Source organism: Gopherus flavomarginatus, chromosome 7, assembly GCF_025201925.1.
Source record: "Gopherus flavomarginatus isolate rGopFla2 chromosome 7, rGopFla2.mat.asm, whole genome shotgun sequence".
NCBI classification, from domain to species: Eukaryota; Metazoa; Chordata; order Testudines; family Testudinidae; genus Gopherus; species Gopherus flavomarginatus.
In genome coordinates, this window is record NC_066623.1 from 23,341,179 (window position 1) to 23,367,778 (window position 26,600).

General features: G+C 42.6%; 1 protein-coding gene across 8 annotated transcripts in view; it reads right to left on the reverse strand.

Moving 5' to 3' along the window:
• PWWP2A (PWWP domain containing 2A) overlaps nucleotides 1-14,610 on the reverse strand; it is a 36,673-nt gene extending 22,063 nt beyond the window's left edge. For 6 of the 8 annotated variants that reach the window (XR_007775506.1, XR_007775505.1, XR_007775507.1 and 3 more), the window contains exon 1: nucleotides 13,883-14,610. Coding sequence is in view for 5 of the 8 variants with exons in the window: in XM_050962608.1 (XP_050818565.1) it covers nucleotides 13,883-14,577 (695 nt within the window). In the remaining 3 variants the exon portion in view is untranslated. Of the gene's footprint in view, nucleotides 1-12,138; nucleotides 12,161-13,882 lie in introns of those variants that run through there. The other 2 variants (XM_050962611.1, XM_050962610.1) reach the window with 2 other exon arrangements.
• Between the last annotated feature and the right edge of the window lie 11,990 nt (nucleotides 14,611-26,600).

The window sequence follows — 26,600 nt, forward strand, 5'->3', positions numbered from 1 at the left end:
TTTTTGATCAGTTAGATTAAGGTATCAGGACTTGAAAAATGCATACAATCGACATTATCCGAAGAAGTAAACCTACCAGACAAGATATGATAGTACATTACCTGCCATGCACTAAGATCCTACAATTTAAAAGGACAAGAGAGCTGTACTCTTGATAATGGTAACTAAAAACCCTAGACAAGTTTTCCATTTCATTATTTTTCTTAAAGATAATGTTTTTTTTCCCTAGTATTTTCCAATGTGTTCTCTCTTTACACCTCTTTCCCTACATTATTGTAAAGGATTGGGGCATTTCTCATATCCCTCTCTTCCGGCTGGACCCAGGCTTGCCCTGGTCGAGCCAGAACTCTCCTTGTGAGCCTTCCCTGGACTCTGTGAGGTCATTTCCAACAGGGTCAGCTCTTGCAGTTTATTTTATTTTATTTCAATTTTCCGCAACAAAACAAGATCAAAACTTCTAAGTCTGTCCCTCAAGCCCAGAAGTTCCTCAGTCCAGAAGTTCCTGACTTTTACCTCAGAGCCTTTGTGATAACAGCATTTTCTGGTTTCCCTTCTGTCCATTTTGTTTCTGGGTGCAGTTCCTCCCAACAGTAGCTCCAGCCTCTACTCGCTACAGCTGCTTGCTCCTTTTTTTATGAGGAACAGATCATTAGGTTTCAGGTCTTTTCCCAAGTGTGGCAGGTGGGGTTAATCAGTCAGACAGCTGCTGGCCTCTCACACCAGAGGAATACCATCTCTTTACTATAGCCACAATTATGCTCTTTACCACCTCTCCTATATTTTGTCTGTTTCTCCCCCCCCCCCCACAAAAATTACCTGCATATTCTTAAAATCCTATTTTTCTATCTTATCTACTCAATTCTTCCCTCTTTGTTACATCCACTCATTCCACATCTACCCACCCCTTCATACATGGGCTTCTGGTAAGTGTCAGCCCCAAATTGCTACCAGACCAGACTGAGATGACGGGCTACATTGTCAAGTGGCAATACCCAGACAGGAAAGTACCACAGTGTAGCCATCTGACACTCCACCTTCCTCCTCTCCCCATCCCCAGAACCTGGGTCCACTTCTATATGTCTCTAGTTTAGAGAGACTTGTGCCTACTGTCTCAGTGAGCCAATAACCCACCCATTTTTCCTAAAGAGGACAATAATAGTTTGATTAGATGATATTGGGTTATTAAGACATTCTTTCCTCAAACAAAAACAATAAAGGACAGCAAATTAATTTAGGAACTAACTATATTCTGCTGCATTGCAGGGTTTCACTCCCCATTTGCCATTAAAAAATTTTTAAAAAACTCCACGTCCCACCTAGGTCTACTTACCTCCAATTCCAAGCAGACAGTTTGGAAACCTCCCCAATAGTTAGTTTTGAGGATAGGTGTCTCTGCTCTTAGGTTTGTTTGTTTGTTTCAGGCAAGTATTGCAGATCATGGTAAACAACACTGAGAACTGGCTTTTAAGTCCCATCACATTAACAGAGGTCATTCAAGTTTATATAAAGATGTGAATACCATATTCCGCTCAGACTTAGACAGTTTGTAACAAATAAGAAGCTCACCTAATGATTTCAATCACACTTGTTTGACCTTGTTCAAAGAGGGACAAAATCAGAAGCCTCAATTTAAGGTCAGCTTTACACTCAGTAACCTCTCTCTCATTTTGGTCAACAAGTGCTTACTGGAAAGTGTTGTATTTGCTATAGTATAAATCTAGAAACCAGAAACAATTTTAAAGTCACTTTACATGGTATAAGATTTTCAAAACAGGGATGGTGCTTTTTTGTGGGGCAGGGAGGGGAAGGGGTTAAGACCACATAACACCTAGTCCACCGTGGATGCTGCAAAAACAAGTAGCAATGATGCTCGACTGTTCCTACTTAACAAATTCTATTGTCTTCCCTCTCAAAGCTCTGTGAAACTTAGGGGCTAGTGAAGCACAGGACCCATGAGACAGTTCTGGGATGCGTTTAAATAAAGGTACATACCAACTTAAGAGTACATTGTATTAACTCACTGTGAAGTTGGATTCTTCATTATAAAATGCAGTGCTTATAATGGATGTTCCAGGAACTGTCATTGCATAGTTTGCTGTAACTTTCTACTGTCTGAACTGGTTTACAGTACAGTAACTCCTCACTTAAAGTCATCTCGTTTAACGTTGTTTCACTGCTGATCAATTAGGGAACATGCTCGTTTAAAGTTGTGCAATGCTCCCTTATAATGCTGTTTGGCAGCCACCTGCTTTGTCCACTGCTTGCAGGAAGAGCAGCCCGTTGGAGCTAGCTGGTGGGGGCTTGGAACCAGGGTGGACCGGCAGCCACTCATCAGCTCTCCACTCCCCTAAGTTCCCTGTGCAGCAGCCGCCCAGCAGGCTATCAATTGCCAGCAGTTCAGATGTCCCTCCCCCCACTGCCATGTGCTGCTCCTGCCCTCTGCCTTGGAGCTGCTCCCAGAAGCCTCCTGCTTACTGTGCAGGGGAGGTGGAGAGGGGTGCTAATGTCAAGGTGTCCCCCTCCCCAGCGCTCCTGCACCCCACTTACCCCATCTCCAGAGGGGGCAGGGGGACGACAGGATAGGGCTCAGGATGGAGGGAGCTTCCTGGGAGCAGCTGCTGTCTCAACTTGCTGATCTACTTAACAAGGCAGTGTACTTAGAGGGGGGTCAGCATACGTAAAGGGGTAATGCGCATCTCTCTCTCTCTCACACACACACACACACACACACACACACACACACGGTGTGTGTCTCTGTCTGCCATGCTGTCTTCCCTCCCTACATTCGTGCTGCCTTGTGGACTGTGAGGCTACATTAACAGCAATGGATTAACTCTTGAGGACTCAGCCAAAAGTTAGTTCATCATTTAGCAGTAAGGCATTCCCTGGGAAATATCCCACCCTGACTTCACAACCTCAACCAAGCTTCACAATCATCATCGCTGTGTACAGTATTAAATTGTTTAAAAAAAAACTTATGGGGTGTGTGTGCACACGTACGTACACACACAGTCTTTTGCAGGGAAATTTTTTTCACCAGACAACCTAACCCGCCCATTTACTTTAATTCTTATGAGGAAATTGGATTTGCGCTTAAAGTTGCATTTTTCAAGAACATAACACAACATTAAGTGAGGAGATACTGTAATTTAACATTAATCAAGACTTCCCCCAATGTTTTCAAACATGAGATTAGACAAGACAATACCCCTGAAGAGTCCAGGCTTTAGTACGAAGAGTTCACTGGAGCCAAAATTTGGCCCTGTATGAATTGAAAGATGAAGCTCCAAAATCAGGTTTGATACAGCCAGTTTTCCCCAGCTAGATGGGTGCTGGCTTCTTACTTGGACATTGCCCATTGCTGTGGGGCAATCTTCCATCTCTTGTATCTCTCTGTCATTCTAAGTTTAACGTGTTGGTTATTAGGCATCTAGTAAAGTTTCTGAGCTTACGTCTGGATGCATGGGTGGGGAGAGCATGCAGGTGGGATAAAGGAAGAGATTGACAGCGTAAGTTAGAAAAGAGAATTGAAGTGGAAAGGTTTGGGAAGGAGAGAACTAGAAGAGGAGAGTAGGGATGATAGAGAAAGGAAGGAAGGAAAACACTGAAGATGACAAATAGTATTTCTTTCCTATTGCATTGGGGGTGGGGGGAAGGCAGAAAAAGACAGAAAGGGAGGAGATCTAACAAAGCCAAAAGAAACAGTACAGGTGATTACTCAAGTAACTTGCCAAATATTATTCAGATTTCACTAATTTATCAGATGAAATACGTAGTGAATAAAAAATAAAAATCAAGCCCCATCTGTAGTCACTATTTACAAAACCTCAAAAAGGTGTTCTGCTAAGTGTTTTTGCTCCACTCCCAGTTTCTTTCTATTATACAGACTAGAGCGTTTCAAACAAACAACAGAGCAAACGGTTTTAAATTTTGATAGAATTTCTACATGTTTTCAAGTTCTAAAAGAAAGTGTTTTGGTTAACTGGCATTAGCAAAGGTGAAGAAGGACCACAAGAAAAATGCCACTATAAAAATTCTAAGATGAAAAGTGCACCACCACTCTTCAGATTAATCTTGACATCATGAGTCACCTTTGCTGGCCTGTGCTCCGAACTGAACTATATCCTGTAAATCTAAAAGGTTTGTAATGAATGCCATCTTTTAAAACAACCAAAATCAATTATGCAACATAAGTTAGGCCTGTTTAACCATTCAGTCTGAAATAAATGCAAAGTGGCAAACACTGCAAGTGATATCTTCAATTTGTCCTCATATCCAAATACAACGGTAAAGCTAAGCCAGAGGGTTCCATGCAAAAAGAACCTGTCTCAGGTACAATATTACTTTTTATTAAACAGAATGACATCCCCTGAAGTTACCACCACAGATTCTATGATTTCCTAAATACAAAAATAAAATTTATTCTTGATGCATGACTCCAGTCGTGTGTGATTATATGGTTCATAGGACAATGTAATCTATAGCTTTTCATTCATTCTGATGTAATTACACAACCTACAACTACACCCTAGGTCCTCATCTGCAAAGCAGGAAAGTTCTTGTGCTAGAGCCTCTTATGTAACTGAGCTGTGCCTGGCCCGGGACTGGAGGGCAGGGTAAAAGGTAGAGTACTTAACCCAGCTACTAGCCCAGGTATGGCATAATTCAGAGCAGACCTGTAGCTGCTCTAAATTACAAATGGCAGCATATGAGCCACCAAGGCGTGTTCCAGGCCCCTGTCAAAAAAAAAAAAAAAAAAAAAAAAAAAACCCACCTGTATCAGGAAGGGGTTGATGTAGAAAATGCTATGCCAGTTCTTGCCACCAACCAAGGAATTCCCCTCAGAGGGCTAGTTAACCTGGTTTTCCTGAGGTTTTGTGACAGAGTAGGAATCAGGACATGTCCCTCTGTTTCAGCAATATATAGCTGAGGAAAGACTTTACTATTCCTATTAACATTTTATAGTAATGCACTGCTGCATTTAAGTAATGAGCTTGACACATCAATCAGAGGCCATTTCAGCCTCGGAGATAACAAACTGGGTGCATGAGCATTACTACTGTTAGGGATTTTATGTGCTTAGGTATGAGGGGATGGCTTGAAGTAGTGTTAAAAACAGAGTAAATGAAGAAAGATTTAGCAATCCCAGAGAAGAGTGAAGAATGATTCAAACATGAAGTAGCAGAAGTAGGGCACAGCCAGATTACCTTTACCAAAACAAGGAAACTTACTGAAGCATCATCAGCCTTACTTCTAAAACAAAGACCATTTCTGATACTACCAAATTTACCACATCACTAAATTTTTGAAGTAATCACTGGTCAAGTACTTCATAAGGTTTTTGTGCAAGTCCTGTGAGCTATGAGAATTAATGAATATTCAGAGGTAATTACGTATAGACTAGTTCAGTGACATCAGTAAAACCAAAAGCTTCTCACAAATTTATGTAGATTTTGCTTTTTTCAAGTTAAATCAGTTTATCAAAATTAAAGTTCTCTGAAGGGTAGCGAGGAGAAAATAATTATGTACACTTTCAGCATTCTGTTCTCAAGTGGCGTGAGCTACAAGAAAAACGTGACATATTTGAGTTTCTGCCTGTATATGAATTAAGTCAAGACTAAAGCAAGAAATGTGGGTACACATTATAAATGTTCTTCTACCATTATGAACCTATTTAGGAGTTCTGTAGTGTTCTTTAGTCTAAACATATGCACACAAGCATTTAAACAATGCATGATGGCATGGAGGTTTACTTTAATGGGTAGGACTTAAGTGAACCCTTCCTGCGCTTGCAAACTAGGAGGGGAATGGAAGAGGAAGAGGAAAAAAGCTTTTCTAGCAAGCTAAAGAAACCTCCTGCAGAGAAAAGCCAACTAGGATAGTTTTAAATCTAATGATTGAATGTGAGCCATGTTTCTTCAATCTCTTGAAAAGACTTATGATTTCATGGTGTCTGGGCATAACTCTTATGAGAATGCATGATCACTAATCTAAATCAGCACAGGAAGTTAACGTTTCAGGAAAGAATCAGATTTGGTTTAACACATCATTTACAAGGAGTTCACTGACCTCTGATGTGTTATCGCTGACAGTCAGCTTACAATGGTCTGATTTTTTGTTTTTCATATCCAGTACAGTATTCCTTATGCGTGTTCTGCAGAAGCCAACACAGGAATCATTTGGTTTAAGGTTCAAACATTTTGTAGCATATTGGCTACATTTATTAAAATATTTAGCACCACTTAATTCTGAGCATCTTTGTTTCATGCATCATCTACCCGATTAATTGAAATATTTTACTCAGAATCTGAAGGAATTACTTTAATAATAAAGCTCCAATCTGACTGTTTATGCACATGAGTATTCCATAGTAGCTATATTGGTTATATACTATGTAAGCTACTTAACACCAAGCACAGTATCCTGAACACGGGTATACAGAATGTATCCCAAATACTTCACTATTATTCTGCTTAGTGTAGAATTTAAGTGTCTACCTAAATATATACTAGGTATCCACTGGGACACCTTACTGAGTAGGTATCCACAGAAGCTGACCTATTTTCTCAGTACAGGGAAGTCGCATCTTATGTGGGGGTTAGGTTCTGAAGTCAGCGCGTAAGGTGAAAATCATGTATAGTCAAACGTTCATTGAATGGAATGGCGGGCAGAATTGCCTGCAATATAGGTACAGTACTTAAATTGTTATTTTTCTCTTTTTTTGTTTGGCAGAGTGCATATAGTTAAAATTGCATAAGTTAAATGCACCTGTGATGCAACTCCACTGTAGTTTATTTCCATCCAAAGTAATATGGCACCAGAATTCACAGTTCAGAAAATGCAGTATTTCATTTAGTCAAAGTTCCAGAACAGCTTGCATCTACAATTTGAGTTACTTCCATTTCTGTAGAAACAGCACATAGTACATGCCAATGTCTTTCACCACCCCAAACGCTGCTTATTAGGATCTCCCAGTAATAATTAAGCATGTCCCATGCAGCCAGTGTTGGACTGATGGACTCTACATCTAAACAGAACACTTATGGGATAATATATTTCACTTTCATGTAAATGACAATCAATCAAGTCTTTATTTGGTATAATTTCTGAGCATGTAAATATCCTCCAACTGAAGTCAAAGATTTCTACAGTTAAATATTGAGTTGTGTTTTAATGAAGTTACATAAGGAATTAACAGTTACACCTGTCAGAGGAACTGGATCAATATCCAATAGGGCTTTTTGAAGGCCCAGATTGAGCTTCACCTAGCACACTGAATTTGAGAAAACACTGTACTGCTTGCAGCTGCATGCTTGTAGCTACCCCTATGTACAGAGGAATCAGTTTCTTTCACTGCATCTTTCTCACCCACAGAAGACCCTGTGGGTCTGTGGCTACAAATAGCGAGGGGCAAGAAACTCACCAACAGAAAATGCTGATGTAAAAACAGGTAGAAGTAGTATTACTTAGACTGCACACTGAAACTAGAAACCCCTCTTTGAAATAGGGGGAACCTCGCAGACAGCAGCCAACTACAGCTTCGTGAAACCACATTCAGTATAGAAACACAGGGCCATCTCCAGAGAAGTCTGAAGGATCTGTGTATGGTGTGGGTCCAAACCCCTGATTCTTCCACAGAGGTGGGAATGTAGCCCCGCTCCTCTCCTTCTGGAAGAATTGGAAGGAAGCTCCATGTAAAGTTTCCTGCAGCTTCATCTCCACATCAGCATGTCTAAATAACTAGGTTACGCTGAGGTAAAAAAATACATGCCAATTTTGAAACAGGTTTTTATTTTTAAACTGTAACCTGGATACTCAATACAGCTTTTTTCTTTCGTCATGACACAGTGCTAGGGGATACTGGGCTGATCTAGACAATTTTCATACCTATAAACACAAGTTCTTTTTAAATTTTTTTGTTAAAACTGTGCAATCCCTTTTCAGTAGACATTCTTTAATTAAAAGTTTAACAAGCATGTTGCACTGATTACAGTCATTCAACCAATGAAAAAAAAATCACTGATGTATATGCTCAGCCTTCACTTCACCTCAGTGTAGTTTGTCTGGGAATTTCCTTTTTAATTAAAATATCTAACACTAAACCAGAAAGTCAGAAAATACTATAATTCAATATTTCAAAATGATCAAAAGATTAATGTCAACTGAAATCTTTTTCAATTTTAACTTTTAGCACATTTAGTTGTGCTCCAGAGTGACATAAAGCAGTCAGAACATACCAGGTTGTACACCCAAGTTTCCCCTCCACCCTCCTGTCCCCACATTCCCACAAGTGAAGGGAAGCCAAGATGCCCTCAGGAAACATGGTGGCATCCTGTGCTCTCACAAGGCAGAGAAGAACACTATCATCAGAAGCAGATATATGCATTGGCCATATATTCTAAGGTCAGTCCAACTGAGAACAGAAGATGGCAGCCATTTTAAAATAGGGCATTTCTTTGTGGAGTTCTCTGTAGTCAACACTGGAAACCTTTGCCAGCACAGTAGTGTCAGTTAGTGGTGTGGTTCCTTTGTAAACCAACTGAAGACCTAGTGCAGATGTAGTTATACAGTTTATTTTGCTTTATTTAGTAGAACAATCCCAGCAAAATTTAAGTTTAGATAAGATCCTGTTCGGCCTCTCTTTTATGAAGATGAAATATGAACAATCTTAATATATTATTTCTTTCAAATGCAGTCTCTGTACAAGATTCCAGTGAAGTTTTTTACTCTATGGGAAGCTTGAAGAGTCTACATTTATTCCATTATTAAAATGAATTTGTCATCAGGAACAATAAAGAGGTTTGAAAGGATACATAATATCTTAGGAGACTCATTTTAAAATAAATAATGTGATTAATGGATTTATTTAAATTTCCAAAAATATTGCTCTATACTTGGAGGAAGTGCTAGGCTTTTGGGAAGAATATGCTGTAATTTTCATACATAAGCGAATCTATACTTTAACTGACACCTCCATAATTCTTTTTAATTATCTGCATTACACTAGCACCCAAGAGCCTATCACTATGGACAAAGAAAGAACAGACACTACAGAGAAATTTGACATTGACTGTTTCCTAAACAGCTGTCCTACCTGGCTTTTTCCACAAGTCCAAAGAACAACTGCATTTCCCTACTTTTTAGTCACCAGAAAGATTGTGACTTCTAAGTTATGGCTACGCTAGAAAGCTTTCAGAGACACATCTCCACCAATGCAGCTGTGACACTGCAAGCTCTCTGCATAGCTGCTCTAAGATGATGGCTCCCATCAGCTTAATGATTCCAGCCCCAGCAAGCAGCGGTAGCTATGTCGGCTCTCCTTGGAATATTGACACCAGCGCTTAAGTCAGCATAAGTTATGTCGCTCAAAGGAATGGCTAATTCATTCCCGAGTGACACAATTTATATCAACTTAAACTTTAGAGTAGCCATAGCCTTAGTGACAGCTTGCAGATTAGGCAAGGAAGGGAGGAGAAACAATACTACAGAGTCAAAAAATGGGCAGAAGTTGGTCTTCTCCCTAGTTTTTGTAACTGAATGTTAACTTTGTAAACATTAGTAGTTCCATAAAACCTAAAACAACATTAACCTGCACTGTATTTCCTTCTGAAAACCAAAATTTAAGCAGTTGTTCATGACAACTGGGATTTGGACAATTTTTCAGTTCTCTTGCATTTTTTAATAGATGCTACACTGGTTTAAGGAAGCTGACTGGAGAAAATTCTTTACCTCTTCAGGGACAGTCAGGTAAAAATATATAGGTAAACTGTCTTTAGATATCGTTGCCACAACCTTAGACTCTCAGAACTGAAAGATTTAAGTTTATTCTTATTTTTCGCTTTTGCTTGGTGTTAAAAGTGAAGACAGACTAATCAATTTCACTTTCCAAAGCTCATGCTTTAATTAACACCAAGCTGCCATGTTTGAGCTTTAAAACACTGAGAAAATATGTTTATATCGAATGAACTGTGACAGTTCACATAACCTCACTGGGGTCCACAAATTCTTTCTACATATAGAATTAGAAGTTCTATGTGAGCAGAAGCAACATAAGAGTCTAACGACTTTAGAAGTATCATTGGGAGAGCGCACCATAACAAAGCAATTGAAGAATGTTCAATTGGAATTAACTAGGGAATTGGACTGGGACCCAAAAGACCCAGGTTGAATTCCCAGATCAACTTTTGACCTCCTATGTGACATGGGGAAGCTGCTAAATTTCTTTGTGCCTCAGATCCCCATTTGCAAAAGTGGGTATAATACATCCTTATCTCACAGGGATACTGTGTGGATAAAATTCATTAGTTATTAGGGCACTTGCACTACTATGATGAGGGCCACAAATACTTAAACAGGACATTCTATTTAAAGGAGGTATTCCAACAGAAAAAATGTTGATATTTGTCAATTAAAATGCAATTGACAACGTTCCTTTATATATGCACTGTTGACCTCATTTGAAACTCTGCAGGAATATAAATACAAAGGCTAGCATTTCATTTCAGCAGCAGAAACAGAGTAGTAGATGTTCAGAGAAAAACAACAAAATTGGTTGAAGGCATTTTGGCTGTGCTTCCATTCCACAATATAGGAGTGATAGCACTAAAATTTAGAGGGGCAATAAACTTGCCTGCATGAAATGCATATATTTTTTACACCCAAGTTTACCTTCAACGTTATTGCCATATGATAATGAGGCAAACAGCAGTCTAATTTCCATTTGCTAGAAGGCAAGTGCTATTAATCCTCATTCTTCAGAGCATAAGGTGATTTCCCCTACCCATAATTCATTGTGGGTAGGGCGAGTTAGCACCTGTAACTGAAGATGTTGGTAACCATTAAAAACAAACAAAGAAAGAGTGGACTAGGTTAGATTTTTTTTATCCTCACTAAAAATTTACTTGACTTGCATAGGAACTGGTAAGTTTAAGATTTCTAGGAGAAGCAGATTTGGAGGCGACAGCCACGTCTGACCTGGAGAAGTTTAGAAAAATTCCCACAAATTCAGATGAACTGGTGGGAGCAAAGTTCCAATGGACATTTTTTTTTTCTATATTAGGATTCCCACATTTCAAGTGAACCCATGTTAGAACTTGTGGGGCTTTTGGTTTGGTTTCTCCCCAGTGTAATGATTCCTACAAAAAGCTGCAACGTTCAGTAAACAGACTCCCAGAAGAGAGTTAAGGTTAATCACAACTCGTATACTATTCACGTTTTTAAACAAGTCCTGCTGTAGGAATTATACATCTCATAAAAATGAAATGAAGAGATGATCATAGTTTTCTGATATTGACAGCACTGTCCTAAGGCAGTAACAGGCCACCAAAGTATAAAAATCTAGATAAGCTAATGCAGCAAAACAAAAATAGCACAGAAGTTGAGTTTATCTAAAAAATGTGTTTAACACTTACGTCCTGAAATATTCTATAGGTAAAAAGGGCTTAGCACATTTCTAAAGTTCACTTACTACTTTATTCTTCTTTTGGGTATTTGAGTCCAGATCTCACTTGCCAGTTCACATACACTGGTATCACTAGCAAAATATTGCAGAGCCTGTATGTAAGGAAGCCCAGTTCTCACCCTAGGCCCACTCCCGAGCTTTGATTAAAAAAAAAGTCCAAACTATCTTCCACATCCACCTGAAGAGGGACCATCCATGAAGTCCAGGAGGCACATGGACAGACACAGAAGATGCATCACTCCCTCATCAGCCCATAAGAAAAGGCAATACAACCCTTAGCTGTACTACCTTTTCCACAAAGCCCTGCGATGAGGAATGCTTCTCCCTACCTTTAACAAATGGTTTGGGGGCGATCTTGGAAGCATGGATCCACTGAAGTCACACCACCAAGGAGTCCCTCCTCATCTGTGTGGAGCCATAGTGCTTCTATGCAGATGACCTTATGCCTCAAAGGGATAGGGGAAATCCACATATTGGGGGATCCTCAGTGGTGAGGCAATTTTTGTACCCAGAAACCCCAAGCATTTATATCTGAGAGGATACCTGGGTCAAATGGAAGTGTTTAATAAGTTGCAGGTAATTTGTTTGTTTTTTCAGGAGGGGAAAGAAATCAGGATTTTCCTTACTCATACATACAGGATCCAGAGTCATTTAATGGCAAGTGATTTGACACCCACATAGTGCAAGTGACTGAACAGAGTGAGAGCCAGCAACTCTGAGGGTCTGGACTTCAGATCTACAAAAGAATAGAATTAAAAAATAAGTTAACTAGATGGGTAACTGAATGTGCGCGTCACTATTTTGGGGCTTTTCAGTATTTTATGCTAGAAATGTACACAGTTAAAGATCAGCCTCAAATCAATTTAACAAAATGTGAAAGTGCCTTTAGACTTTTCAAACTATAGACGGTTAAGTTCTGAGTTGTGGAATTAGCTTCCATGATTTTTAAGATGTTTCTAACATCTTAAATCATCTTCATTGAACTTAGAAAAAGCCATACACCTCTCTAAACATCTGCCCCTCAAAACAAGCTGACCCCAAAGCAAAAGTGCTCAAAGCCATTGGCCCCATTTCTGAAGGAAGCACTAAGAACAGAGAGACTACATAGGTAAATAATTTCTTAAAACTGATACAGGTTCTCTATGTCAGAACCACTATCTTGGATTACTAGAGTTTAAGAACATTTACAAATTCTGTTTTCCAAGATTTTGGTTTTTTTTTTACTTTTTGCACTTCATATAGAACAGGCAATGAAAATAGCCTAGTCAATGTCACTTTGTTCTGTACTTGGTTAATGCTGAAGTATTAGACTACAGACACCGAAAGGAGGGGCGAGGGAGATATTTATATCCTTAAATACTTTTCTTAGAGTTTTCTGAACAATTTTTACTCCCATCAAGTTGTGCAAGTTTCCCCAAAATGTTAGGCTTGAACTAAAAAACTGTCTCTATAGGCCCAGATTTACTAGGTGGATATTGGTTCCTTGAAGAGAAAGCCCCTCCTCATACACAGGAGAATCATACTAGTAAATCCTTCAGGGCTCCAAGAACCTTCAATTTGAAGACTGCTGTAATTCAAAAGGTGTCAGTGGGCTTCTAAAGCCTAATACGAGGTGACTTGCTCAATGCAAGCTGTAAGTTAGAGATAAGCACCCAAAACAGAACTCTGGATCTGAAGACCCCTATGATTTGGGGGAGGCTCAGGCAAATTCTCTGCAGTTCAGGCTCATGACTGTTACCAGGACGGTGGGATTAGGAAGGCCCAAGATGAATCCTAACTGAGTCAGAGGAAAATGACCATGTGCTCTTCCTGCCTCTCTCATATTTTCTAATTCTCACAAGGCAACAACTCTTATTATTTAAAACAGCAGCACAAAACAGCGGGGCTGGAGGAGGTTTGTTGGTCGGTGACCAGCTTTTATCCTATTTTTATTACTTAAAAGGAAAGGGCCGCTCCCTCACCTTTAACCCAGTAATAGGCCAGAGGACCAGAGAGCGTGCGTGGCAGCAGCAGAGGCTATATCGCATCAGAACTGGCGGTCGGAGAAGATGCTGTTAGGCATTGTCTCAAAGCAACGAGACTGCTGGGGCACCGTTCCCACCCATCATGGCACGGCCTGGGGCTTACCCTGCGATACGGGCCGGGTTCTTTAGATAGGGAGTAATTAACACGGGGCAGCTCCTCCTCCCTCACACAACAGGATAGAGCTGAAGGAGTAAGTCGGCTCCAGGCACCTCGCCTCCATCTCCAGGAAGGATGGAGGGCCAAGGACTCCTTCTGTACACAGCCTGAGTCCCCTACACTCCATCTCTCAACTGGGAGGGAAGGAGGCGGCTGAGGGCCTCGGGGTCAGGCCCGGGGATCCCCCCGAAGCGCTGATCTCCCCCGGCCGGGAGAAGCTGGTCTCCAGCGGCATCTCACCTTTTGGAGAGGTCCATGAGGACCCCGGAGAAGAGCTTCTCCCCCAGCCGGAACGACACCACCAGCGCGTCCTCGATGATGTGGTCCAGGGTGACCCGCACCTCCGAGCCAGGCAGTAGCGGAGCCTCCGCCTCCGCCTCCCCCTCGGCCGGGGCCACCGGGGAGCCGGCAGCCGGGGACTCCGGCTTTACAGCGGCAGCATCAGCAGCATCCGGCTCCTCCTCCTCCGGCCGGCACGGCTCCTCCCCGGGCTCCGGCTCCACGGGGCCCCCAGCAGCCGGCGGGCAGGGCTGCGGCTCCTCCTCGGGAAGTTCAGGGTGCCCAGCAGGCGGCGGGCAGGGCTGCGGCGCCTCCTCGGGCTCCGGGCTGGGCGCTTCTCTAGGCTCAGACTGGGGAGAACCCAGCTCCGGTTCCTCCGGCTCCGTCCTCGCAGGTTCCGGCTCCTGGGTCCTAGCCGGGCTCCGGGCGAGCTCTACGGGCGGCGGCGGCTCCTCGGCCTCCCCCGGAGCGGGCTTTCCCCCGTCGGCCTCGTCCCCATCGGGCACAGCCGACTCCACGGCCTCGCTGACAGCGGGGAGGGGGTCTGCGCCGGCCTCGCTGCCCGGGATGGGCTCCATCTCGGGCTCCGCTTCGCCGGCTCCCCCGTCGCCCGGCACCGCTGCAGTCGCCACCGCCTCCGCAGCCATGGCCGCCATTTTCTCTGCTGCTTCGCCGCCGCCTCCCTCCAGCAGCGGAATCGATAACCGCGGCCTTCTCCGCCCGCCTGGGAGGCAGAGCCCGCCCATTGCGCTCATCATTGACATATCATTGGAGACTACAGCACCATTCTAAGCTCCTATTGGAGATTGGGAAAGTCCATCAAGCCGAACGGAAACTTCTCATTGGCCGTCAGAGACTTCATTCATTCATGGGTCGGGAAGAGGAAGAAGGGGCTGAGTTTAATACCTCTAAAGATCAAAGGGGCCGACTCATAAGGCAGTTCTGCCTTCCTATTGGTGCAGGGAAGACTCTCCTCCCGTGTCAGCTCTCTGAGAGGCTGTTAATTGGTACAGAGTTACATCCATCAAACTGAGATGGGGCGCCTCTGGCCTGGAGTTTATTGTGAGGGGAGGTGCTTGTTTGAGTGGGAAGGGGGCAAGGGGACAGAGGTGGGAGGTTAGTTTATTAGCAATGAGAGGGTAGTAGTCTCATATTCAAGACTAGGAGCTTATTGGGACAGAGACTGTCCGTACAGCACCTAGCACCTTGGTGTCCTGATTCGGACTCAGGTGTTTCTCTAGCACAAATAATGTAATGATCTCACCATCTCTAGTTTAAAGACACCCACATTGGGAGGGTGAGCAGGACCCATTGCAAAAGGAACCAGAGATGGAGAGAAATGGGAAAAGAGAAGGAAAAAAATACTGAAAGTCAATAAAGAGTGGCCAAATCAGAAAAGAAAAAAATGGAAGAAAGAGGATTTTAATGGGAAGCAGGGAGTGAACTATAACATTTTCTGAAAGGTGAAAAATTAGATACTAAAAGAGATTGAAGAAAAGACTCAAGAGTTTCAAAGGAGAAGTGGAGAAATAAGGAGAGAAGGGAGAAAAAAGCAAATGACACTTGTGTATTTTACAGTTTGGCTCATATGGTACTTTGAATCAATACTTGCCTTTTCTTCCCAAAACTATGAAAATTTTCCAGTTTTGGTCATTCCATCCCAGATTCTAACCCCTTGGGATGCTATAAATCAGCAACATTATATATTTTGGAAAGTTGACATGGATGTGGAAGGATGAAGTAGAGGAGATAGATGGACAGTTAAGGGGCAGAAGGAGATATGTGACAGAAAGACAGAAATCAAGAGGAAGAGCTAGACCAGAGATGCTTAGCATGAATGTAATTTGTAGGCCTTAATCCCCATCAATGCAATTATAGGGGATAAACTATTGGCAGAGAGTATCAGAGGGTAGCCGTGTTAGTCTGGATCTGTAAAAGCAGCAAAGAATCCTGTGGCACATATATATACCTGCCCCTGGATATTTCCATTACATGCATCTGAGGAAGTGGGTATTCACCCACGAAAGCTCATGCTCCAAAACGTCTGTTAGTCTATAAGGTGCCACAGGATTCTTTGCTGCTATTGGCAGAGAGTGAAATTTGTGGAAGAGTAATGACCTGAATCTCTTAATGTTTTGAGGGTTTTTTTAATACATAGTTTTAATAGTAAATGTATAATTATCCTTTCTGAAGGATTCTAAAGAGGTTTATAGCATCACTGAAATGTAGCCACCTCTCTGTTGGAACTAATATAAAGCAATGACGGTGAGGGAGTAGTGAAATTTTGGCAAAGGATACCGGAGCAAATCCCACCACAGTTTCAAAGCCTAGTTGTACACTGCCTTTAATCTTTCCACACTGGGAAAATTGAATGTCATGCAGTTATAGCAGTACAGTAATGCAAGTAATAATAATAATCTTCTTATAAAACCTTATAAACCAGGGGTAGGCAACCTATGGCATGTGTGCCGAAAGCGGCAGTGAGCTGATTTTCGGTGGCACTCACACTGCCCAGGTCCTAGCCACCAGTCCGGGGGGCTCTGCATTTTAATTTCATTTTAAATGAAGCTTCTTAAACATTTTAAAACCTTTATTTACTTTGCATACAACAATAGTTATATATTATAGACTTATAGAAAGAGACCTTCTAAAAATGTTAAAATGTGTTACTGGCACGCAAAATCTTAAATTAGAGTGAATAAATGAAGACTCGGCGCACCACTTCTGAAAGGTTGCCGACCCCTGTTATAAACCAAGAGCTGGGTTTGAAGCCTCCCATCACAGCAGAAGGGGCTGGAGAGATTTGTATGTAAACAGAACCTGATCCTGCAAATGCTAAACATAATGCATACTAGTATTACCACATACATAGTCCCATTGTAGTCCAAAGGACCAGGGGCCTGATTCACCATCCCAGTGCTATCCATCATGTATAGTGACTTGCACAAATGCAAGGAAGGCACGTAACACCATTCTGGTTTGATAATGCTTTATGCTCACTTTGCATTGGTGTAACTGACTGTACAAGCTGCAGGGCAACAGTGAATTAGGTCCTAATGCTTGCAGCATCAGCCTCATATAGTTTGTAAAGGGCTTATGTGTACATACATTTCTAGAGACAGAAAATGCCTTAGAAATGTAGCCTCTGAGTTAAATGAAATTTTAAAATATAAAATAGTTGAATAGCTCAGTATTATACAATCTACCATGTTCTTATGTAATCTACTGTTGGAAGGGATGTGTGGTTGGAAAAAATATGTGTTTGTGGGGAGGTTAGTACTACAGAGTAGCATATCGAATTGCAGTGTTTCTTCTCCATCATCCCTGTATCTTTGTCAGTCTCTGTCGGGGAGAAACAGCAGATGGATTCATAGCTGTATGATTTGTGGCTAAAAACAAAGCCAAGTCGATGTGAGGGTTTTCCAGAACTACCCAACATTAATATTAATGCCTAAACTGTCTCTAACATTCTGTTGGGTCATATTTTTAAAGGCCTGCATACTGTTTCCTGAGGCCATCATGCTTTGAAAGAGGGGCAACCATCTAGGAGCCCGCAAGGCTGAATATGTCTGTTGCCAGTATTCTACAAAATAATAAGATTTATCTTGCTGCTGAGTTACTAATACCTTAGCTTCAAAACCTGCATCTGTGCAATGATTTCAATTTCACGTCAGAGGTAAGATCTCAGTTTTGCGTTTCAGAATTGTTCTGTATATTCTGGTATGTGTACTGGGGACAAATAACACTGGCCCCCAAAGGTTTTCAAAGGCTATGAATGACTCAGGCCTTGGCTACACTGGCGCTTTACAGCACTGCAATTTTCTCACTCGGATGTGAAAAAACACTCCCAGAGCGCAGCAAGTTACAGCGCTGTCAAGCGCCAGTGTAAACAGTGCCCCAGCGCCGGGAGCGCGGCTCCCAGTGCTGTAAGCTAATCCCACGGGGAGGTGGAGTACCTGCAGCGCTGAGAGAGCTCTCTCCCAGCGCTGGCGCCGTGACCACACTCACACTTCAAAGCGCTGCCGCAGGAGCACTCCTGCGACAGCGCTGTACAGCTGCATGTGTAGCCATACCCTCAGAAATATTTTTCATTTCAGAGGGATGCAGGAGGGGACAGTAAGGAGAATTAGGTCTCTGCTCTTCCTTCCTATTTTATTGCAACTCTCCAGAATTGTGACAACAGATGAGAGACTCCTAGAAAACTGAGACTCCCTTCCCCCAAATCAGGAATTTACTATCTTACTCAATTAAGCAACAGTAGCAGGGCAAGCTATTACCACCCAGTGAAAGCAGCACAAAAATAAGTTCCAGAAGTCTGTGATAGGAATCATGAGATACCCAGGGAACAGGACAATGGCAAAGCTGTAAAACAGCACTTGTGTAGATAAGCAGGGCCGGCGCTTCCATTTAGGCGACGGTACCAGGATTTGGGAGGGTGCTGCCCTCGGTGGCAATTCGGCAGCGGAGGGTCATTCCGCGCTCTGGGTCATTGTCGGCAATTCTGCGGCGGGTCCTTCACTTACTCCGTCGCCGAAGTGCCCCGAAGACCGGGAGCGCAGAAGGACCCCCCAGCCACAGAATTGCCACCAATGACCAGGAGTGTGGAAGGACCTCCGCCTAGGGCGCCAAAAAGCCTGGCACCGCTTCTGTAGATGAGGCCAAAACTGTCACGGGTTTTATCTCAAAACAGCATGGTTAGTGTGGATACACTGTACCGTTGGTGCTTAGAACAGAGAGATCCATCAGTTCAGTTAGCCACAGTTCATTTCTGTAGTGTAGCCAGGGCCTAGTAGAGAAGAATGGCAGTAATTTCTAGCCTACAAAAAGTCACCAATCAATACAAAGAGGCTACTCAGTCATTGAACTAATGGGACATTGAGATCCAGTAGCTCAGCCCAGCAGGCTCTTTGTTATGTTAAATTCAGACTTCGAAAGGATGGGAGTAACATGGAAGAATTCCTCTTCCAAAACTGCAGTGTTGTTTTCTGAAATCATCCTGCTTTGCCAGCAGAGTTGCTTATGTCATACAGCAAGCATTAAAATGCTAACATTGTCATCATTTATACCTAATAAAGTCTCCAGCAGTCCTGAGAATGAATGTAAAAGGATTTTTTACAATTTCATTTACATTTCAAAAGCCCAGTGTTTGTGAAAAGATGTAAACAAATGTGTATGCCACTCTGATCTAATGGCAGATGCAGAAATATAGTAGCATAGGCTACCCCTGTCTTCAGAAGTAGGTTATGCCAAAGGCTAGGTGGTTAGGAGAAAAGACTTACTTATTATGCAAAAACTTGCTTGTTTTACTGTTTTTGTCCCCTCAGGTGCTCCCTTGACCATTATCTCCCTGTTTCATCCTGCTCTTGCATCCGGTCATAAACCTAGCCTGTAAACTCTCTCAGGCTGGGATTATCTTTTTTGTTCCCTGTGCCTAGCACAGTGGGGCCCTGCTCTCTTCTTGGAGACCCTAAGCTAGGGGTAGGCAACCTATGGCACGCATGCCAAAGGCAGCACGCAAGCTCATTTACATTGGCACTCTCACTGCCTGGGTCTTGGCCACTGGTCCAGGGGGCTCTGCATTTTAATTTATTTTTAAATGAAGCTTCTTAAACTTTTTAAAAACCTTGTTTACTCTATATACAATATACAACAATAGTTTAGTTTTCTATTATAGACTTATAGAAAGAGACCTTCTAAAAACATTAAACAGTACTACTGGCACACAAAATCTTAAATTAGAGTGAATAAATGAAGATTCGGCACACCACTTCTGAAAGGTTGCCGACCCCTGCCCTAGGCATTACTATAATGCAAGTAATAATCAGTGGCGAAATGGAAGGAAGAGATTGATGAATCTGAGGAAAGGGAAGTAGTTAGTTTTTGTGGGGAAAGGATAGAACTAGTGAATTTGGGAATCCCATTCCTCCAGATCCATCCACTATGTCTTATACATTGCTGAGAGTCACAGTCCTGCGTAACAGGAGACATATTCATAGCCCTGCACACTTGCATCACAGTGGCCACCACAGTGGATTTTCCAATTCCAAAATGACTTCCTGCTGACCACTAGCAATCTGGCCTTCCACAGTGTGATCACCATTTGCTCTCACTGCAATGGAAGGCTATGGCGAGGCTTGGCACACAGATCCAGGAATGTGGCCATGTGCATCCAAAAGTTCTGCAGACACTGCTCATCATTTCAAGCCTGCATTACAATGCAATACCACCAGTTAATGCTTGTATCTCAATCCCAGAAGCGACACTCCACCATCTGCAGGTGCTCTGTGAACGCCATCAGCAACCTTAAATTGGTTCATGCTATGTCCCACAGCAATCAGTCCTCAAAGAAATTGTCATAGTCCCTGCTGATTTGTTTCTTCTTATGACTCTGCAAATATACTGGAGGGTCGTGCTTGCAATGCTTATGACAATAATGTAAAGCTGTGCAGGCTTCATGCGTCTGTTATAGATGGTAGACAGTGAGGAGGGCCGGGGAGTTGTGGGATTTTCAAAAAAGGCATTAAAATTATGGAATATAGATGATATTGTGAGATGGAGACAGTTGCACGATGAGAAGTTGACCCTTTGCTCCCAGTCATCCCTGCGTAACTTGTTTCTGCCCCACCATACATTGTCAAAACTTCTCAAAAGACAGTGAGCTGGATGCTAGCACATTGTACACTGGGACACCTACCCACGGGGCACTGCACCATGCATCAGTATAAACACTCCTGGAGAGTATGTGCAACGCTGACACAAGGAGCCAAGAATGCATGCACACACAAGTGATATACTAATTGGGGCTGCTTTATGGCGACGTAACTTGCGTCAACCATAGTTTGCAGTGTAGCCCTGAGTTAGCAAACATCAGTTTATTGTGACTGTGAGAAACAGATATCTGTATGTGTGTGAGAGAGAGTTGGTTGTGTGAATATGCCTAGGAGTGTGCGAGTGAATGAGTTAACTGGGCATGAATGTTTGCATGGGCATGAATGTGAGTTTCTTTTCAGATGTGTTTTCTATGCACAGTAGCAGCACTGGCATAGAAGCTTGTCATGGCAATAAAGTATTACTGAATGGAACTGTGTGTGAAAAAGAAAATCTAGGGGTATGTGTGTGTGAGAGAGAGAGAGAGGGAGAGAGTGGCTGTCTGGGCATTGTGTATGTATGTACGTGCACTTAGGGCTTATCTAGACTAAGGAAATTTGTAGTGGTGTAATTACATAATTACACTGAGGTAAACCACTCATGTAGACACACTGCACTGGGGTAAAACACAGTGTGAACTGGTGCAACTTACCCCAGTAATATACCAGGATAAATTGCACTGATGCAGCACATCTACACATGGTAGTGTCACTGGGAAAAACACATCAATTCAAATAAGACCAATTTAGACAGGCCTGAGGTATGTGTATGGTTTTATAGGGTGTATTTATGATCTGAGGAGGGGCAAATGGAGGGGCTATGTGCTCGTGTCATGGCAAGGGTAGGTTAATAGATATTTTTTCTAGGGCCTTATGTAGACTAAAGCTGCATCTACACTGGGGGTTTTGCTGGCATAGCTACATCAGATAGGGGATGTGCTTTTTTCACATTCTTGACTGACACAGCTATGCTGACAAAACTTGGTAATATAGACCTGAGCTACACTAGAAAAGTTTTGCTAGCATAGCTATACTGGTATAGCTGTACTGGCCAACCCTCCTAGTGTAGATGCAGTTTAGGATGTAAAGGTGTGATGCTGGAACATGATAGCTACCTCTCAGACTATGTCTACACTGCACACCTTACAGTGGTGCGGCTGAGTGGCAGCAGCCAGGTGGTATATTTGTCAACAGGAGTGACTCCCACCAACAAAGTGCTGTCCACACTGGCGCTTTTCATTGTCAAAACTTTTGTCATCTGGGGTGGGGGTGGGGTTTCACACCCCTGAGAGACAAAAGTTTTAATGACAAAAGTGCAATGTAGACAAAGCCTATGGCTCCCACAGCATATGTTAGCTAACCCATTCTAACCTGGGCTGGTAACTTTTTTGTTAAGTTTGCAAAGCTTCCCTATTTACAAAAGGCACCTTTTAACCAATACAAAATCAGATCAGATGCCGAATGAATTACAAATGGATAGGTAAATTGCAAATAGCATACATGGATATAACTAAAGCAGAGACAGAAAATGATGATTAGTTGCATACAGCAGAGCTAAACTGCTTCAGGAACAGTCTAGATGAGACGGTTTGAATGAGAAGCAGTGCTCTGAAAAACAGTTGTTAGCTTTAATTTAAAATAATTGGTTTTAAACATTGTCATGATTTATTACAGAAAATTGGCTGGCGTGAAAAAATAATCAGTTATTTTCCCTTGTGATCAGCAAATGATATTCCTGGTCATAAGAATGCAAAGCTCATGTTTGTTAGATTTGTGAATGATTCTTAAAGGATTTGTAAAATCCCAACATATACACACATGCCCCAGAAGTTTCTGCTTGAATTTGAAAAGTTAATTATATGCTAAATTTCTTGTGAACTTGTGAGAAGTTAAGGATTGGGGCTTCATCTAATGTCCATACAGGGAATTGATTTAAATCCATTATTCACTCCATCCAAAGCTGTAACCATAGACTAGATTGATATAAAAATGTACAAATGTCAGTGAGCACCTGGGGCCAAATTCTGCTATTAAATCTATTCTGGCATGTCCCTTGCTTATTTATAAGTTAAAGAGCCCAAGGTTGGAATCTGCTTCCAATCTGTGTGATTTCATCTGTCTTCTAAAATGCATCTATCTTGAGATAGTCTTGCTAGCCACATTAATGGAAATGAATCTCTGCATAGCAGTGCGTTTAAACAAACAAACAAACAAAAATCTAGGTTACTCAAATGCCGATTTTTTTTCATATTCTGTAGTCACATTCTTCTAATTTTGGATGCATAAGTTACAACTGACTTTTTATTTAAAAAAATCTTTATTATTTTAATATCTTAATACAGCAGAAACTAAATCCAAGATGGACAAATGTAATTTGAGTCTAAAGCAGCAGTGGGCAATCTGCAGCCCATCAGGGTAAGCCACTGGTGGGCTGCCAGACAATTTGTTTACATTTGCATGGCTGCCCGCAGCTCCCAGTGGCTGCGGTTCACCGTTTCTGGCCAATGGGAGCTGCGGGAAGATTATTACCTGTTTTCAAGAGAGTCCACCATGTGGTACGGGCTGTATAAACATAAAAGGCATAGTCCCTGCCCCAAAGATCCGTTAATCAAATATACCAAATACATAAATGTCAAGTTTACCTTCTTTGTGATATAACTTCATATTCTGTAGTCCCCAGGTACGTTAGTCCATTTTGTTGGGGAGGAAGCAGTAAAAAAACACTACTCAAACATGTCACCAAAACACTTGAACAAACAGAACAAAGGTTTATGGATAAAATTTTCTAAGCCTATGTTTGATTTTCAGGTGACTTGGGCACTTAGAGCATAATCTGTTTAAGCATTTTTGAAAATCCCACTAGGGGCCTATCTGTATCCTTAGGCAGTTTTAATTAAGTTGATTTTGTGTTCTAAAACAATGTGCTATTTCTGTTGCATATTCCAAGCTTTGAATAGTACAGAATTGTAGCTTTTGTGTTTTTGTTTTGGAAGGCTCCTGACCTCCACCAGCTCTGTCCTGTGGGACTAGGGTGACGAGATGTCCCGATTTTATAGGGACAGAACTGATTTTGGGGTCTTTTTCTTATATAGGCTCCTATTACCCCCCACCCCTGTCTGGTCACCCTATGTGGGACCATCTCACTGAATTTAAGATTTTGGGAAATTAAAATTTTATTTCTTCCATATGTTATGTTCCTTCTTTCCTTCCTCCCTCCCCCATCTCCCTGCGACTGCTTCTAAAATCTCACTCTGTTTTTGTGATCTGAAATTGGAGCAATGATAGTATGGCCTACTTTGTTCATTGTAGATTATTCTTTGGCCAGAATCCTATAGTGTTTAGCATATATAAAGTCAGATTGCACTTGCAGATCTAATATTGAGGGAATCATTTGCTCCAAGATAACAAAGGGATCTGGATTTTCCTTTAGGAATGCCAGGGCGTTGCCTATTTTGGGCTTGGATTTGGTTTTCTGTCATTTCTATCTGTGCTGTCTTGTATAAATGCTGATCTTAATTCTTTCACTGACTGTTTCCTTATGTTCCTTTCCACCATATCCAGCTGCTGCTAGATCTTGGACACAAGTCCATTCACAATCATTTATTTCTGTCACTCTGGTCTGAAGTTTGACTTTCCAGAGGACATTTTTGTATGAAATCCATCTGTTTTGGCCGAGTAATTCTGAAAGTTCTTGGATGAAGCTTTCTAGGTTGAGCAGGGAGGGGAAGAGCAAAATGGCTCCTGTAATGAGCATTCCAGTGCTAGAGTTTTAAATCTGAAAAAACCCTTTGGATCTACTTATCCTTGGCTTTGGGCATGACTTCTTATTCTGGGACCCAGCTGTGACTGGGACCCACAAAGTTGCTGCAAAGCATTCATCCTTAATCTAATGAAGGTTATATCAGGCTTTTTTTCCCCTTGTGTTTACTCGGGAACTAACCAGGAACATTTCTTTCTTTATGGTTGCTAGACTCCAGTTCACTCCCTCCTCCCAATTGACTTCTTATGGCAGGGGCAGGCAAACTTTTTGGCCTGAGGGTGCATCCGGTTTCGGAAATTGTGTGGAGGGCCGGTTAGGGGAGGGGGTTGTGGCCTGGTCCCCACCTCTTATCTGCTCCCCCGGGACTCCTGCCCCATCCAAACCCCCCCCCATTCCCTGATGGCCCTCCCAGAACCTCTGCCCCATCCACACACACCCACTCTCTGTCTCCTGACTGCCCCCCTGGAACCCCTGCCCCCATTCAACTCCCTATCCTCCCCCTGAATGCCCCACCCACTGACCATCACCCAGAACTCCCCAGCCTTATATCCAACCCTCCCTGCTCGGTGCCATCTTACCACGCTGCCTGGAGCCCCGGTGGCTGGTGGTGCCACAGCCGTGCCATCCGGCTGGAGCCAGGCCACACCACCGCCACTGTGCACCACAGAGCACCGGGTCAGGCAAGGCTCTGCAGCTACGCTGCCCCAGGAGCTCACAGCCCCACTGCCCAGAGCATTATGCCAGCGGCGGAGTAAGTTAGCTGAGGCTGCAGGGGAGGGGGGGCAGCAGGGGAGGGACCAGAGGCTAGCCTTCTGGGGCAGGAGCTCAGGAGCCGGGCAGGATGGGCCCGCGAGCCATAGTTTGCCCACCCCTGTCTTATGGTATTACGTCTTTGAGACTGTACTGATGATTAGTTACTTAAGAGCTGTCTGGCTACATGTGTTTCTAAAGTCTCTGAGCTTTTACCCCTGTAATTTTAAACTGGGGATAAAACTGTGTCTTGTATTCAGGTAGAAACTTGTCATTTCCTATTTACATTTCTTTGTTTTAAAATTTATAGTACAGCATATGGCTAGCAGCAGTTACTGCTTGGGCTGTGATCTTGCCAAGTTGAGCAAGATTGGCCCTATCCATATTTGAATGGAAGATCTCTAAGGGAAAGAGCCAGTGTGCTGCATTGGATGATTTAGTGACAGTCTTGCCTCAGAGTCAGTATTACATGAATGCCCTGGCACTGTATTAGGGCTAGTCTACACAAGGAAATTGATTGGAATAGTTATTGCAGATTATAGCTATTTCAATCAATTTCCCCACATAAACAAGCCCTTAGCAAGCACTGTGCTGTTGGAGGTGATGTAAAACAAAGGCATTTAAAGATCTTGTGGCATCTTTGACAAGAGTAGGCACGTATAACCCTGATGATCTTTTTGAGTAATTGTATTCTGTCTACCTACATTTTCCCTGTAGTTCATCTGAATACTGTAGTTCAGATACTGAATTTCAGTTGAGCTGTGCTCAGCAGCACAGCTCAGGAGTGGGATAAAGATGGATTTTAGTCTGTCTGCTAGATTAGTCCTAGGGGCAGCTACACTGGCTGTCTATGGTTCTATGGAGCCATTCTGGCACTGGGAGTCACTCGGGCTTAAGGACCACCTGACTACGCTCCTTTTTACCTAGCCTTCCCACTCCCCACATCAGGAGCTGAGAGGGGGTTGGCATCGGAGCCACTACCGTACTTCTGCGCCACCCAGAGATTCCCCTACACACGTGGCAGGATCTGCCAGTTTTAATATTGCTTTACACTCCTGGAGCACTGTAATACAGCCTGCTAGGATCAGAGAATCTAGCCCTTTATTCTTCCTCTGCTAAACTGTTGTGTGGTGTTACTCTGCACTGTTGAATAACTTCTGTGTTCCATTCAAGACACAGCTGCATTTCATATACTGGGTAATTTGTATAAAACACAGGTATTCTTTGGGATGAAAGGTGCTATGCTATAGCTGTGGTGCTAATGACAGCTACAGTTAAGGTTGCCTAAAAATGTATTCTCTAAGCTCCAGTTCTGAGTTTCTCATAACTTTGTGAAACTTCCATCTGTTGGACAGAAGGTCTCCAGGTCTGATGTCTGCCAGAAGAGAAAGTAGAGAGAACAAGAAAGATGTATTGGTTAAGTGCTCAAAAGTCAGGCCATATGCAGCCTGAAGCCTGCCCCCAGTAGGTATGCAAAATAAATATACAGCTTTAGTTAAATGGTCACATTCTATATTTCAGG